The following is an 18,416-nucleotide window of genomic DNA, read 5'->3' as shown; positions in this document are numbered from 1 at the left end:
ACTAGGTTTTATATAAGAAACCATAACACACATTATAACATAATGTTTATAAAAATTAAACTGAATAAAAGGACAATTAATCACAGTAATTTGGTGCCTTGGTAGGTTTGTCGGTATATTAAAACACGTAGGTAGGTATAATAGAAATCCAGTCAATTAGCACGTTCGGATAAAGTATATGAATTTATTTTAGTATATGAAATTATTTGTTTTACTTATATACTGTTACTTTTCTGTTATTCGACGTATTACATTATATATTCTGCAGATCGCTTGTATAATATTACCTACCTAGGTAGTAGGTACGTGCATACGGTACCCCATAAATCACGATAATAATTTCTCCCCAACACGTTTTCTGACCACGTGGAAAATGGTGAAAAAAAAAATAACAAACCAACCGGCCGTAGTTAACGTAAACATTCGGTGAATTCATTTTTGTTGTTCGGTAACGAAATTTTAATCACTGCGGTAGCTATGCACTTATTGATCGTCTCTTGACATAATATATGCTGGGCATATAATAATAATATGACTAAGCGGTACCTATACCTATACCTACCTACGAAATTTATATAGCTACACGACACAGTAGGTAGGTAGGTGTATATATTATCATAATACATATTACATATCCCTGTAGTCTAATAATATATATTCGTTACGCATATGCGGATGGCTATATTAAGTATATATATATATGCGTTTTCGATCGTACGAGTCACGACCACCCTCACACGTGAGCCAACAGCTTAGCTTATTTTATAGCGTCAGTCGTCTATACGCAGGTGATGTGTATAATAATACGACGTATATAATTGTTATTAGGAATTATGTGGCCTCGGTCACCCAACCCCAATAGCCGAGTGTGTCGTCGTGGCAGGTGCAGTGGTGCATTATTTATATCGTATTAGAATAATGTCATAGGTACACACTACACGACCACGACATAATTATGTGTGAGTCGTGAGTGGGGAACCGGTGGTGTATATATTATTATATAGTGTATTGGTAAAGTTGCAGCCATGGGGTGGGGATGGGTCTGAGGGTCGGAGTGTCGTGATCGCTTATATTGGATTGCTGTGCAGGCTACCTACCTACCTACCTAAACGAACGACGCGGTTAAGGGGAAGAAAAATAAAACGAAGGGTTGGGGGTATAGAGGAGATAATCGCGTAGGTACCTTTGGTAGGGCTTCGCGTGCAGTTCACAATCACCGCCGCCGCCGCCGCCGCTATGCGACCCCATAATGCGTAGGTATATTATACGTACGGTGCGCGTGTGTATGTCGTACCTACCAATAGTGTTTTAATCTAAGGGTCACCCGAGTCGTCTAGGAGGTGCGCTCGTCAAGATATTATACATCTATCATTTTAATCACGGTGTAAATCAAGAAAAAAACTTTGTATTATTACGCTTACATCGTGTCGTTGTGCGGTTCGGAAATACGCGTTTTTTACACGCTTAAAACATAATATAGGTAGGTAGGTACCTACTAAAACTTTGGCCAACAACGGTCGTGCACAGCTCCTCCACAACCTGCTACGATGACAACGGGCCGTCGTATTGGTACCTACTACCTACTACAGGACTGATCGTAGTGAATTATTATTATTTATAATAATAAATATTAGGTTATACCTATACGACCTACTAACTCTATATTATTATGGTATAATAATCACGACGGGTACCGAAACGCGGTACTCATGATAATATACCAACACTGCATAATATGTTCACGGTTCTGCGGTGATTGAAGTCGCGTCTTCGGCAAGGTTCGGGTGTGAACAGGTTACCGAATTATGTACCTATACCTACGTTACATGCACGATTCTATATTAGATAATGATAATATAGTTCATACGTCGTAATATTATTGCCATCGCAAGCGTGAAAAGTGAGTCATTGTTATTATTTTTTATTCATATTTTAGATACTTGAATACTTCTAAGCGTAGGTGTCATTTTTTTTTTTTTTTTTGTTTGTGAGAGTTCGATATTCAAGTTTGATGGTAGACATATTTATCATGTTGCAAATTGGATTTAGTTAGCACTTTTGAGAGGTCAAGATTACAAATGCCAAGTACCTACTTGGCAAAACTATTTTCTTATTTTTTTTTTTGTTATTAAAAAAACACACACATATATATAACTGCACATGTAGATAACATTTTATATACATGGTATAATTTTTTAAAAACAAATTGGCTCTTTTTGAGCTATTTATAGACAAGTGAAATTTTCGATTCTCTTCCAATTAATGTCAATAAAAGAATTTTTGCGTGGTCAAAAAACTTAAAAAGTACATTACAAAGTTTCTTTTAAGTAATAATTAATGCTATACAATAATAATAAAAATACAGAAGCACGATTTTTTAAAATCAACATTTGAAGTTTTTGTCTTTTTGATGTTCAAAATTCACCAAAATCATGAATATTTGTAGATTATTTTTTAGTTCGAAATGAACCTATAAAAATTTCAACAATTTTGACTTTAAAATGTATCAGGTACCTATTAAGTTTCTCATATGTAGTTTATTCTAAAGTCAGAAAGTCAGAAAATCTAAAAAATAAATTATACACTTAATCTTTTTCATAGATATTTGAAGTTAAAATTACAAAGAATAATTGTTTTAAATTTTTGTTCAAAAATATTAATTGTTTATATAATTTGGACATGAAGATTTTACGTACCTATATATTATTTTATATTATGTACATAAATTTAAAAAATTTAAATTAATTTGAAGCTATTGTCTATGCCCTATTTATTCCATGAACTATTATTCATAACATTCTATGCTAAGGTGGTATTGACTAAAAACTAAAAAGTCAATAAAAATAATAAATAATATAAATAAGTAATTAAATATGAATAATATAATAAATGATATACTTTCGTCAAAAATTAAATCAACCATCCGTTGTATAATATGTATACCTGCTTATAGTAAAATAAAAAAATGTAATATATATAGTACTTTTTTAAACATAGGCGGAGTTATAGATATATATTTGCTCAGAATCGTTTTTCATACATGCAATTATTTATCATGACATTAAAATTTAACATACTCGGCATCAATAATTTGTGCAGCAGATAAGTAGTGTGGTTAAATGCTTTCTCTCTTTTTTTGGTTTTATTTCACTCGTATAAGAGACTGCATGTCGACATTTTTGCGTAATCATAGAGTTGTATTATATGTAAACCAATCATGACTACTACTATAAATTATTCCGTGATAAATATTTGAGTGTTAATCATCAAAGCTATATTAATTATAAAGCTTATTTTAATTGATATCCAATGTTTTTAATACAACACAATATTACACTGCAGAGATTGTACGGTTTCTCCATCGAACGTGGTATCCTACATAAAAGCTCATTTCGGTTTGATATTTCACCTGCAATGTACGATTTATTTCTTTTGTCACTCTGTTATTTATGGTCACCTCGTAGCAGAATTGTGTGGGTATATTGTATATTGACATATTGTATTTAAATTTTGTTATACTACATTAAACTCATTATAGAATATCAAATCGAAATTTGAATTAATTTCAATACCCCGTGGTGATTTAAATCAATAAAACAAAGAAAAATCATCAAGAGGTTTCAAGTCGTATATAAATTGAAATCCGAGAAAAAATAATTATTCCCTTAGCAAATTATTATGGAATCGGTGAAAATTAGAGGAATGTCTTGAATATTTAAAATGTTATTTGAATCGATAAAAAAAAATATAGTTTTGATACTTATGTGTATTAATATCTACCTACGTCTAAAATATATACACATTTCAAATTTAAAAGATTATTGTTATCTTTAATTTATTAAATATTGCATTAAATACGTAACTTCAATAACTGTGCATATTATTAAAATACTACACTATAAGTATTGTTGATAATATATGATTAAACGTCGCATAGGCCGTACCTTATTGGTATAGTACCTACCTATATTATAGACAGTATACACAGCAGAGATTTATTTAGATTAAAAATGTATAATTTTGTTATAGTTACTACGTGTTGTATCTTATACAACTATTTTGATGTAAAAGGATAAACATTTTTTTTTTTTTATGTATCCTTTATTATTAATATTCACATGTCTCAAGTTTTTTACGTAACAATCATTTTTATCAACGACTGACTGAGGGTTGTTATTAACAGTTGAGACGTACCGACTCAGCTATATTACAGTGTTACACTTTATAATATATAACACTACGTAAGCTACTTAAAAACGATTTTAGAGATATAATATTTTTTTAATTATTAATAGATAATACCTACTGTGAAAAGATTGGGCTAATGCTCGTTTACAGTTTTTATGTACGAGGGAATTCTCTCCATCATCAAAAATGTTGAGCGGAATTTTGTCCATTTACCGCTCATATTTTATAATTATTGCACCGAAGATTATACTTAATTTTAGTTATATGTATTTTTTAGTTCATTATTACGGTGAATTTAATTTTCATTAAAATTATTTTTCGCGTTAGAAATAGTTTTATATTTTCCTAAAATGATTTATTTAGACAGTAGGTTTATTTCTCAGAGGTACCGAACCGTGGCTTGATCATTTTTTTTTACATCGGGAAAGATAACCAATAAAACTGCAAATTACACTTCAACAGCTTTTTTTGGATGGGGGAGAGAGTTGTAATATCAGAAAAGCCTCGTAAGATTCCGGCATGGACCTGAGTTTTAGTCCTGAAAAAATTTAAATTCTGTTTGCGCCTATATTTATTTATTTAATGGCCGAAGCATTTTTTGCAGTCTTGTAAAAGACACTTTTGAAATTATATTTAAATACAGATACAAATACATCCATTCAGAAAGTATTTAAAATACGTTTCAAACACTTTTAAGAAAAAGTATTTAAGATACAAATACAAATATTATTGGAATGTATTTAAATACTTTTTAAATATTTTTTTTTATTTTACTTAGAACTAGTCAGTTCGTTAAATTAATATTATTTATTTAAGTAATTGATATTTAAATTTTGTAATTCCTAATTTAAAATTTTCACGATACATTTAATTAGGTGGTTATTATTAGAATTAATATTTATACCATTTTTTAAAATGTACTCTGAACAATCAAAATAAGTAACACTTGTTGTATTATAGCAATTTTTTAATCATTCAGTAAACACTTGTTAATGAAATATTAAAATGTTGTAATAATATCACATTTACAAACGAACCAGACATCGGAAATTGGAAACCGGGGTTCTCAACATTTATCACCGAAAAATTATTACAAACAAAATACTATGACAATTTAAAAAAAAAAATATGTGAAAGTATTTGGTTTTCAAATACAAATAGGTACGTGCAAGACAGTATTTAAAATGCTTTCCAAATACTTAAACCAAAAAGTAGTTAAAAAGTATTCTAAAAACTATAAAAGTGTTTGAACACATTTACTCAAATACTTAACAACTACAACACTGCTTTTTTGTTACACAATGCGTATATTGTATATACCTAGTAAATTATAAAGATAAAATTAAGCATATTATGCATAATATGATGATAACCGTCATCGATAATATTTCCGTATATGTTTAAAATATACAACTAAAACTTAAAAACTGACTGCAGAGGACTTATTATAGGTCCACTGAAGCTATTCAATTACCTATTGGCTATTACTATTAGTCTAAACAGTTATTCACCAATCTACTGACATAAGGTATTAAGGTGTATTCTACAACTGCAGCTTGATTCTTGCAACCTTAAATGCAGGCTTATAGACACTGGTATAATTTTGAGACGGGATGTTCGAATATTTGCATATATACATACCTAATAGGCACTTACTTACACTGTTTGAAAAAACCTGATTCTCTCAATATGGTCTTAGTCAAAACAGATGTGATAATGGTAAATGGGTAATATAATATGAAGTTGTTTGGCCGTATGGTTAACTTATAATAGCTACAGTTTAGCTTCTACACACTATGTCGATGTTTTACAAAATGGCTGAGATAGGTTAACGCCTATACATGATATATACACTGCGCTTTAACCAGTGCCATTATCGTTATGTATACGAAGTGGATTTTTATATACCTATATGACTATTTGGACTAAATTGTGAAAGTGTGTTATAGGGTTGCAGTAGTTGGTAATTACATTTATTTTTAATTGCCCATAATGTAGAGCCATAAGAGCCGAGGTGAACATTTCTCCGTAGAAAAATTTCCACCCTAGACCGATACAATAACCATATATAATATAATAGGTGTCATAATTGAGAGAATATATATTATATATTTATTATATTATACTCCACAGTCTATACATAGCTATAATTGACTGATTTTCCTCCCATTGAATTAGTTACTCTTCACGAGTTATTCTTACTATGTTATTTACAAAGCGAGCTCACAGGGAAAGTAGAATAAGAGGCACTTTAAATACCTATCTAGTAGTTTTGCCTCTGCAAAGCTTTCATTTTTCTGTTTTTCATTTTTTTTTCACGAATCTCTACTATAATTATATAATCTGCATATCAATCACGATTGCAATATATTATGATGATTATTGATTAGGTACCTAATGAATGCTATTATTTAGATTTAAAAAATATAAATTTGATACGTAAATATAACATCTTATATCTACCAATAGAAATGTATTTATTTATTTATTGTCTGTTAATTTACTATTAATTCTTCGTTTCTAGATTTAAGTTGGGTAATTATATATTTTGTACAGGATATACTAGATTTCTGTGCATAATATGAATATTTATTAATCATTTTAAATGCCGAGTTGAAAAATTGACAAGAACTATATACGTTTTTAATGCAAGATATATCGGTGTGTTTCTCTATATCTAATATCTATCATACATAATATCGCTATAAAATATAATATACCTTATAACAGGGAGCCTATTAATTTTTTCGACGAAAAGTTAGTTAATGTAGGCACCTATCAATAGGTCATATATTAGGGGTTCTAAATCAGCCATCGTAGGATATGTTTGTTTTGAATGATTTGGCAAGATTAAAAATCTTTTTAGATTTCTTCAATCTGTTGACTGTTGTATAATTATACATATTTGTACCTTCCTACATTGTTATGATAAAATGTCATTCATATTTATATTTTTGTTTAATAAAATAATGTTTAGATCAATAATTTATATTATTTTAAAATTAGTAATTCTAGATTTTAAATATTTATGATACACGTAAAGCTGTTTTAAAAAAAAAAATTATTTCAATTTATTTCATTTACCTATTATTTATTGTTAAAAATAAAATATAATATTGTTACGTTCTAGGCTGTGCGTCATATTATTATGCAAAAATCAATAAATGTGTCTCTATATTATACATAGAGTGATATCTAATATGCACCCTATTAAGTTTATATGAATGGTTAATAATTATTTTCAATTGTATCTACGACCTGAAAATCATATTATTAAAGCGAGTTCTATCGTTAGAGTTAAACATTGTATAGGCAATTAAACTATATTAGTGAGTACTGAAATTACGTTCTTGTATCTTGAATATTATTACACACTTACATAAATTCGCAAAATTATGTATATATTAGATATTATGATATTGCAATGTTGTGTGTATAGTAACATTTCAAAGTTACATGAACTATAGCATGCTATAGTGATTAGATTTTGAGATTCCCACTATTATGAATATTACATTTAGTAGGTATAAACTAATACCTGAATTATGCAATGCAAATATATTACTCATTAATTAATTGTTGTTTAATATTTTCCCATGTTGAGGTAATATTTGTACAATAATGGTCAAAAAGAAAATTCTCAATTCACTAATTGATAATATATTTTTAGATAAAGGAAAAAGGAACATATACAGATATTTGTAAAATAAAAATAAAAGTACAATCTTATATATTTTATTTATGCCATCTAATAATATTAAAACTGTATCATAAATTTGAACATTTAATTTTAATTTAATTTTTTTAATTTAAGCCATGGTTTATTTTCCGGGTGTTTCTCATTCGGGACTATTATTACCACACACCTAATATAATTTCATAATTCTGTTACAAATTATGAAATTCTACAACAGGGGCAGATTTGAAGTAACTGTCATTTCGTTTATAGATTTTAGAATCTCTATACAGACAAAAACGCGGTGCCTTAAACTTTAGTTCAACATAATGCCAACTAATTACATCAAATTACGTTGTGTATAAGTAAAAACAGAAGCCTGCAGAATATGTAGGTGTACGACATTGTACACAGTAGAGACTTATACCATGCATACAGGTATTATTATTGGATTATAGAATAGCAAGGGGCGGCGGTTTCTTAATTAAATTTGCAAGCGTTGAAACGAGTCACTTTACTACAGTTTTCATTACACTACAGTAACTTGGTACAATTTTTCAGATTACATTTTACAAGCTCTCTGAATATTGTCACATAATTAAGTGATATATGATAAGTGCTCTCATTAGTATTTATATAATATGTTTAGATAGTGTTGTACCTATTAGCAAGAATTATTATGTTTAGACTTAGATCTCCCACGATGGGCGATAATTGGTCGGTGACGAGTTGTTAACTTATTATAATGTCACCTGTTATTTAATTTAAAATTACTATGCCACTTACAATTATTTATTCGAAAAAGTGGTAATAAAATACAATTTTTCATCGAATTCAATCTTGTAGAGCAGTAAAAATCTGAATATATAAAAAAAGCTTTATACAATTTATTGTTTTGTTCAACTGAGGAATATTTTTAGAATTTTTAATAAATTATGTATAACCAGTCACATTAAAATTCGCTAGTTTTAAATACTGTGAAGAGCGATGAATGTATTGATTTTACAATGAGATGTCTATTTTTTGTATCGGCCATCTTTAATTTCATAATTCACATTTAAGGACAATAAAAAAGCTTCGATTTTCTTCAACAGGATCTTTTCTGACAGGAAAGTGAATTAAGTTAATACTTTGGGGGGAGTTAAAACTTCTAAATAGTTTTCAAAAACATAAGAAAAAATAAACAAAAATTAGGAAAAAATTTAATTTTATATAAAACCAGTTTTCGAAAATATCGATTTTGCTTTTCAGTGTATTTGTACATTACCGTAGATATCCATGCAATTTTCATCGTATGTTTATAAAACAATAACATTTTTGAAATATTGCTAGGTACCTAATCTTTTTGCGTTATGGATTTGTAGTTTTATAGGCATAAGAATCTTTTTAGTTTTATAAATTTAATTTTAATTATTGTCTGTAAAAATTTTTTGATTTTGTCAAAAAACTAGAAAATTTGATACAACTTTCCCATAAATAGTTAATGGCAAAAATTTAAAAAAAAATTGAGCGTAAATCCATAGTATCTTTTTAAGAGTAAGACAAAATTCATTAAAATTAGGAAAATTGGAAAATTATTTCGTATTAGAAATTCTCAAAAATGTTTTCTATTTATAAAAGATTTTTAATTTTTATACGAGTTTCAAGTGGCAGGACGCAGGATTTTTCAATGGGGAGGGGAGGGATAAAAGGATAAAAATAAATAATTACTCAGTCGTCACAGGTTCAAAAGGTTAACTCGGCCATCGGAATAACGATGCTTGGATTGACGGATAGTGTTGCTAACAACAGTTCAATTGTTATCATAGATTATAAATTTATATTGACTGTGGTACGGCTTAAGATAGTATCTTTAATCATGACTCCTGACTATGGAATGTATAAAAATATTATTTATGAACCTTAGGAGTTTAGCCAGTTTAGGACAATATGGTTTGCATTGTTTGTAATAAATAGGTTAACACACGATTTAAGAAACTATATCAAATCGAGGGAAATATAAAAACAAAAAACAATAATACGGGCAATGCCCCCCCCCCCCATTCTTCAGCCAGTTAGATCCCCTCCTGTGGACGCCACTGTGAGATTCCAATCAAGTTTTTAGCTAAGTAACGTTAAGTTACGAAATACAGGGTGTCCCGCGAGGATTTACCCATTGTGATATCTCACGAAATAATGGAGGTATTAAAATTCTGGTTTTATAATAATATTCAGAGGGATAAGAACTACAATTATTTCAGTTTTTAATTTGTTTTAATGTTTTTGTAAAAAATGTAAAAAATATATTTTTTTATTTAATTATTTTCAAAAATATTAAAGATAGCCATTTTGTAGGGTTTATTTTCCTGATAATATTGACGTTTCAAAATTTTATTTTCATTGATTTCCCGATTTTTAATATTTTTTCTAGTTTTGTAGAAATAAAATATGATTATAATTTATAACTATTAGGAACATGGAAGGTATTCGGCCGGCCGTATGAGAAATATGAAATGGATAATATGTGGCTAATAATAATTTAATAATATTTAGGTAATATTATATAAAAAAAAAAAAACAATTCAATAATAATATAACAGTTTATTCGAGTAAATGTATATAAAATTATGGCAGCATAGCCATATTATTATTTACTCGTATAATAATGTTACATTATCTTAGGCTCGTCGTCAAAAATATTCCCTTTGGTTTGTGATTAGAATTGGACCACAGTAAATTTTTCTAATCGTCAGAAGCGATAAAAAATAGCTTATGACGAAATAATAATATTGTTGACAGCACCGGACAAACCAATCGGCGCGACGTCAACAGGGCTCGGAGCGTAACACAACAACACACGCGGCGGGTGAATGACAACGACGACGCAAAGCACTATAATTATTATTATTGTCGACGCGAAATACCTACCACGGCGGCCGAGTGTACTATATTAGAGCGTATAGCGCGTAACTTTAAACGGGGAAAATACGCAGAAAATGGCGAAGAGCCAACGGCGGGTCGCGGGCACGGTAGGTAAACCTACTAGAATGTTGAAATACGTGCGCTAACTGCAACAAAGTGCAAACACGGGGTCGGAACTCGGGTTGTTATTACATTTTTTTATTTACGTATTTTTATTTTTTATTGTAAAGCTTACAAAATATAGATGAAGAAATATTTTAACTCCTATAAACCATAGCTTGAACGGAGTAGAGAGTTGACAACAGTACCTACATATAGTAATGCTTAAATGTTAATTAAATTAAATTAAAGGATACACCTTTTTACTTACAATTATAGAAAAGACACAGCTTTCTATATAAATATAAATATGAAATGCAAAATGCAAAATGAAAATGTTTTACATGGGATTGAAATTACAAAGAATGAAAATACAATAAAGAGTAAACATAATAAATAAACATAATTAAGAATAAGCGAAATAGAACCAATGTCAAGTTAAAAATCTTTTTCAGGAATTAGTAAATTTGTAAAATAATATTAAATAACAACAGACAATTAAAATAAAAACAAAACTCAAATAAATACGGACTTTTATATTTAGAAGTAATCAAATTAGAAAATATAGCCACATGTAAACATCTTTTTCCCCATTATCTAAGCCACTATGAATATTTTTTTTTAATAGAGTTGGCATCTGGTTAAAATAGGTTGGGACAGAATAGTCTACAAAAGATTGTAAAAACACACGTAATATAATATAGGTATATAATACATACACTACACACGTGGTGGGCAAATGACCACGATGCAAAGCACAATGATTGTCTACGCTAAATCCATCATTATTGGTTAGTGATGAAATAAATTCAGACTCTTGTCTCTAGCAAATAGAAGAGTTGAAGCTAATTTAGGGTTTTTGCACAAGCTGATTGGCGGACGTGTGGATGCTCACTCTCTTCTTTCTCTAATACATTTTAAAGTTCCTTATCACTCTACAACTACAAGACCTAATTCTACCATTGTTACACATGCGGCGGGTAGGTAGATGTTAGACTACTTACATTGTTAGTGTTTAATATGACATTGAAATCAGAATTTACTCTTCTTCAGGCGTAAATCTGGAGTCTTCATCAACCACGATGATTATACTTGTCTATGTATTAAAGCGTGAGACTGCTGATGGTCTGCTTATCGCAGTGAGACCATCCAGCAACGATTTAAGGTATACGGACAGTCTAAAACGTCCAAGTGATTCACTTTTTAATATAATTGAAGTTTTTAGTTAAAACTTTTTCACACTTTTGTTAATCATCAAATTTGAAAAAAACATTTTTTCTTAATACCAGACATTTTTATGAGAATTCACTATTATTTTTTATTCTAGTAGGTTCCGATTTTATAAATTATATGATTTAACATTTCTTAAAGTCACGCTTCTTTAAATTGAACAATACTATTTAAAAATGTGAAATATATTTTATTAATTTATTATCAATTTGTGTCATTGTATAAAAAATTATTATCACCCACCCACTTACCAAATATTACAAGTGCTTCTTATTTAAACCAGTTACCACTGGTGGATGACAAGTAACAACCAGCAACAAATTAATCATAAGATATCTAAGTAAAAGTAAAAGTTATTAAAACTGTTAATGCCTATCGTGTTGAATGATACATATTATTCACTTGTTACAGACAACATGCGGTTAGGAATAAGTCTGTCAATAGTGTTAATAGCGTGCTTGGTGCGTGTGACGTATAATTTGGAATGCGAACAAAATCAAAATGGACAGTCCATGAGCTTTTTTAAGACGAATGGCGATCTCCTGTTAACTGGTAAATATATTGTAGTAAATATTTATGCACACGTGTCTAATTTACGCGATTAATTAATGTGTTCCAGGTTTCTTTGATGTTTACGACGAGAAATGTTCAGGCCCCATGTCCACGGGTATCCATTCAATGGAAATGGTAGCCACCGTTGTACAAATACTAAATTCAATTCATTATGTCCCAGGCATTACATTGGGTATGTAACAAATGTATAATAATATACAATACTATGGACGGAACTTAAATGTCAATAATAATGACATATCATGCTCAATAGCAGTGGCATAACAAGAATTTTGTATGGAAGAAGGAAGTGTCAAGTCTCATAAAAAATTCCTATTCAATTTTCCTTCACTTACACTTTTTGTAAAATCATTTTTTCAATATAGATAATATAGACTAAAATAAATACGGCCAATCGAAGAGCCCCATCTCTCTGTCCACGCCACTGGTAAATAATTTATTAAAAAAAAAATGCATAGTCATTCGTTATGATGAATATCTGTTTTTATCTACGATTTTAATATTTTAATGCGCATAATAAAATGATTTATTAGACCATGCGATAGATATAAGGTATATGATTCAATGTATATGAAAAAACATTAAAGGTGGTAGGTATATTGAAAAAAAGGATTTATCATAAGAATTAGCTAGAGATATATAATATATTAATAATTTACATTCATTGTATATAGGTAAGTAATCAGGAAACAATAAATCGAATCCCTTTTAATTTTGTAAATAGTGAAATGACATTAGACTTGCGTTGTTAGAAAATCAGTACACACAATAAACAACATTTAATTCCATAGCAATGTCGGTTTCGAGAAAAATGATTTTGATTCCTCCATTGAAGTTTTGTAAATACCACTATTATTGATATGTAGCCAATAAAGTTCAATTAATATTATGTCTCAGTTGCTGGCACGACTACGAAAGGCATCTAAATAGAAGATTTTTAATACGTTATCATAAATTATTTAAAGTATGTTTGTTTTAAGACATTTTTACTATTTCATCAGGATTAACTTTGTACGAAGTGTGTTCGTATCGAAGTTCAGATCTTCAAAAAGCATTGATATCGTTCGTTGTCGACAAAGATTGTAATAACTCTACAATACCGATTGGTAATTTTTACAACATGTGCTCGTTATTGTGGATTCGAGTAACATCCACGCAGCAAAAAACATATATTTTTTTTAAACAATTAAATTAAATTTTAGCCATATACACCACCGAAGACATACGAGCCAAAATCAGTCCATCAATTGGTTTGGACGTACCCATCGTAACGGCAAGACCTATTATTGACATCGATATCCATGCCGAAGCGGCCGTCAAGTTTTTAATCGTAAACAATATTAGCGTTGCGGACGTATTAATTGCGCAGGATTTGGATGTCGCTCAGAGGTTTGAAAGTGTGGCCAAAGACAACGGATTTTGTTTGAACAGGACAGTCTTAGCTCATAACATGGGGTAATCATCTTGTTTTTATGCATCTGCGCGGTGAATTCGAAATTTTATTATTCGTATTATTTTTTATATTTTATTTGCAAAACGGTTGTTTTAGGAATTTGAACGACTCCTTTGTAGTCATTGTCATGACGAACACGATTATCATTAAATCAATCATAGAATCGTCCTCGACCGTTCATGTATCTCATTTCATTTTAATACCACTGGACGGACCGTTACCGCCTAAACCAGGTATTTGTTCGGACGAAAAATATCCACGGCCAAAGTGATTTCCGGTTTAAACCAACCACGGTATTTTTGCAATTTCAGACTTCAAGTACGGGTCGTACGTGTTTCAAGCATACGGAAGTTGCCCGTTCGTCAACAGCAACAATAACAGTGTTGCTGCCACTGCGGCCCCGGAACAGTTGCAGGCGGTGTCCACGCAATTCGTGCAAACGGCCGTGGACGTGCTGCGCGCGGTGGACGCGTACACCGGGAATGCGGGCGACGACGGTGTTATAGACGACGAGTGCGGCAGGAACTCTTCAGCGGGACCGTGCGGCCCGGGCGCGGGAAACCAGACGGCCACGGGAGCAGGATATTACGGCGTCGAGACGGTGGGCAGAGTGTTGGACAGGCTACTGTTGCTGGACGGCAGCGGTGGCGAGTACAACGTGACATTGGTGCACGTGACCGAATACGGTGGTGATGGCCAGACGGTCGGCAGTTATGCACAGGACTCGAACGGAACGCGCCAGTTGTGGTTGCGGCGGGACGACGGTGGCGGTGGTCAGCAACCGCCGTACTTGGGAAAGTGCGAGGCGGACGGCTCGTGTCCGACGTGCCGGATGCGGCCTACGCCGACGGCCACGCCCGTTGCACCGCCGTACGGATTGCTTTCAGTGACGTGGAAGGAGGACGTGTGGATAGCGTCCACGCTGACCGTGTCCGCGGTGGGCGCCATATGCGCTGCGTGCATAGCGTCGTTCGTGCTGGTGCGCGTGTGCAAGAAGGACGTGATGGAGGGCAACCCGACGTTCTCGTTCGTGCTGGTGGCCGGCACGCTGCTCATGTACGCCAGCGCCGTGCCGTTCGCGGTGCAAGATACCGCTTCCGGTTGGCCGCGGCAAGCCGTGTGTTACGCCAAGCTGTTCGGCACGTCCGGCAGCTGCGCGTTCGTGTTCTCCGCCATGCTGGCCCGGAGTTTGATGATCGCCGCGTGCGACTGCGACTCGAGCTTCATGAGCCACGTCAACGGCTACCTGCAGACGTCTCTGTTTGCGTTCACCGTGGGCGTGCAGCTGGCGCTGATGCTTCAGTTCGTGGCCATACACTCCGCCGTCGTGCCGTCGTCCGACCTTTGCCGGGTGTTCGTCGACGGTCCCCTGTTCCTGGGCTCCATGTCCTACGACGCGCTTCTGCTGGTGCTCCTGTGCATCACGTCCCCGTTCGTGTTCCGGTCTAAACGAAATTACCGGGAAGGCGCGTGCTTCGCCATCGCAACTTACCTGGTGTTCGCCGTCTGGCTGTGTTGGACCACGGCGTACGCCGTCCTGCCCAGGCAGTGGTCTGACATGTGCGTGATGGTCGGCATGACGGCCACCGCGACCGTGATCGTGGTAACCGTGTTCATACCGCGCACGTACATGATGATGTTCGGCATCGTCCGCGAACAGATCACCAGCTCGCTGCCGTCGCTCGGCTACGGTCACGGCGGCGTTGGCTGCGGCGGCGCCAGCATCACGGACGTCAACTATAGGTCAACGCAGGCCCTGTACGATTCGGTTCACGTGGCCGCGCCCAAGTGCCAATCGTCCAGTTTCAAAGGCCAGTCCAATCCCAACTACTATTCGCCGGCGGGGTCACATATTCAGTCGATCCCCAGGAGCCGGCCACTGACGCCGGTCGACGAGTACGACTCACCCGCATCGATCGACAACAGGATAACCAGATTCTAATATCCAGTCTCGTCCGATTTCCGCTATAAATTATCGATACTGACGTAGATCCAAAACATTATACCAGCCTACACCGAGCGCGACCGGTAATACCCGATATTATTTTATTTGTATCCGGTCAGACGACCTTTTTGACGACTCGATTGAGCACGATAAAAAAAAAACCAAATATTGTCAGATTTTCACTAGTGACTACCTGCATATTTTGTGTAGATTAGGTACTAATAGGTAACTAACATATTAGTTGAAAAAGATTTTGTGATCGATCGATGTGTACCCACGGAAGTTGAAAATTACTGGGATAGTTAGGAAACCAGAATTGTATGTACAACGATTGCACTAAATTGTGATTAACTGTCGTCATTTTATTTAGGTACCAATACGATGTTAATAAGACTTGGTCGATAAAAATTTTTTTTGGATTTGATTTTCTTTCGAGTCATTAAGTATCTGATGCATTTGTTCAAGAAATTTAAATTTTTACTTTTTTTAATATTCTATGAATGGATTTTTTCAACCTTCATTTATTTATTTTTTTATAAATATATTATGTACGGTATATTTTAGGGCAACAAATTTTAATTGTGGCATATTATAATAAATTAACTGATGCAGTTAATGATGTTCTTAATATGTAATAATATATGATTAAAAACCAATAAAAGATTTTTATTTATAAATTATTTATGTTCAAATGTATTTTATTTTTTGATAGCAATCGTTGCATCTACTTTCGTGCTTAATCGTGTTGTTTTGGGGTTCTTATTGTTTGATCGCCACTATGCTCAATCGATTTGTGAAATAGGTCAATCGTGCTCAATCGGGCTCCAGCTAGATTGACGATAAACGATAATACCTCCAAAATTATTATTAATTCATTATTTCTTTGTTGTTCGTTTTCCATTTTTCATTTTCTAAACACTTCGATCATACCTACTATTATTATTATAACGTGCTTGTACGTATAGCTCTACTATTATAGTTATTACCTACCTATCTATTTATGCACTCAAAATTTACTCCGTTCACTGAAGCCTTGTTCTCATATCTTAATTTATGTTTATGACTTATTATTAAATTAATTGAATTGATTGTAAATATTCGTTGAACAGTAATAAAAAAAATCAAACTTTGATCAAAAATAAAATAATTTAATTTCATGTTTATAAAATATCTGATTTTCATGCAATTATTTAGAAATATGAAACTTATAAAAAAATATGAACTATGAACCAATATTAGGATTCACGCGATTGAACGCATTACGAAACGTCAAATTATTTAGTTAGAACTTATTCTGAGTCAAGTGTAAAAGATTATGTATTTACATATACATATTCGAGGCCTACTGGCTATTATCATAACATTAACAATTTGTCAATAAATTGTCTGCTTTTAAAATGTACACTATAATATTAAAGTTTATATTTAAGTGTCTACTAATTAGATAATTGTCTCATTGGTTTTGTAGTTACACCATAGTGTCCTATCTTATAGTCGTGTTCTAATATGATTCCTGCTTTCATATTACCTGATCATTGATGAATCGGTGATGCATTGTATCGTAATAGTTTATGTGTATACTTAGTGTTTGGAAAAAATACCCTTCTATTTAGCCATGAACGCATTCAATCGAGAAATAATTTTTACAATTTCACAATTTTTTTTACATTTATTTAACATTTAACAACTTTTTATGTAAAATCTTTGATGATATTATGGATTTTTATGTATCATAATAAAATGTTTTTTTTCATGATTTGTCTCTGTAATTATTGTTTTTGACGTTTTATATATTAAAGTAATCCTTGAAAGTAATGAAATAAATACACTTTAGAGAGTTAAGTTAATTTATTTATAAATGAGGTACTTCGTATAGGTACCTATACGATGACAGGAACTAAATTGAACGAGAAAATTGATGACATTATGTCTGGTAAGGCATTTTGAGAGGACTGCAGTAAGGAATTAAGGTTTCACTACCTGCGTTGTGTTGAAAGTAAAAGACAATTAAACGAGGTATGCCAAAGGTTACTGATTATCTCGTTAGTCGTTTGTGAATAGGGTATAGAAAAGAGAGTCATTAGGGGAACAGGAAGGGCAAATAGGTTATATAAATAGACTGAAAAAAGAATAGTTTTTTCGAGTGTGCAAAATAGCATTTACAGTGTCTTTTTAAAATATTCAAATAAAAAATAAATAAGTAAGATATATAAGCAATGTATCTTTTTTATTTCAAATAACTTTTTAATTAATGCCCGAAATATACGAGTATATACCGATAAAATTAATGCAATATCCTACATGATCTACTTCTGCATGTGTACAGGTAACAAAGTTTTAAATCTTAATTT

General features: G+C 32.3%; 1 protein-coding gene across 1 annotated transcript; it reads left to right on the top strand.

The window, feature by feature from the left end:
- Positions 1–1,223: 1,223 nt before the first annotated feature.
- Positions 1,224–17,821, top strand: boss (G protein coupled receptor bride of sevenless). The gene is made up of 7 exons (XM_015524577.2): positions 1,224–1,900; positions 12,506–12,646; positions 12,714–12,839; positions 13,669–13,773; positions 13,870–14,122; positions 14,217–14,353; positions 14,432–17,821. Exons 2-7 carry the CDS (start codon positions 12,511–12,513, stop codon positions 16,060–16,062), a joined length of 2,388 nt encoding a protein of 795 aa, XP_015380063.2. The 5' UTR covers positions 1,224–1,900; positions 12,506–12,510; the 3' UTR covers positions 16,063–17,821.
- The last annotated feature ends 595 nt before the right edge of the window (positions 17,822–18,416 follow it).

The sequence above is a fragment of the Diuraphis noxia genome, unplaced genomic scaffold (genome assembly GCF_037042655.1).
Source record: "Diuraphis noxia isolate RWA-SAM2 unplaced genomic scaffold, SU_Dnox_SAM2 contig0003, whole genome shotgun sequence".
Classification (NCBI taxonomy): Eukaryota; Metazoa; Arthropoda; class Insecta; order Hemiptera; family Aphididae; genus Diuraphis; species Diuraphis noxia.
The sequence above is the reverse complement of the archived record's forward strand: the minus strand, read 5'-3'. Positions and strand labels throughout refer to the sequence as shown.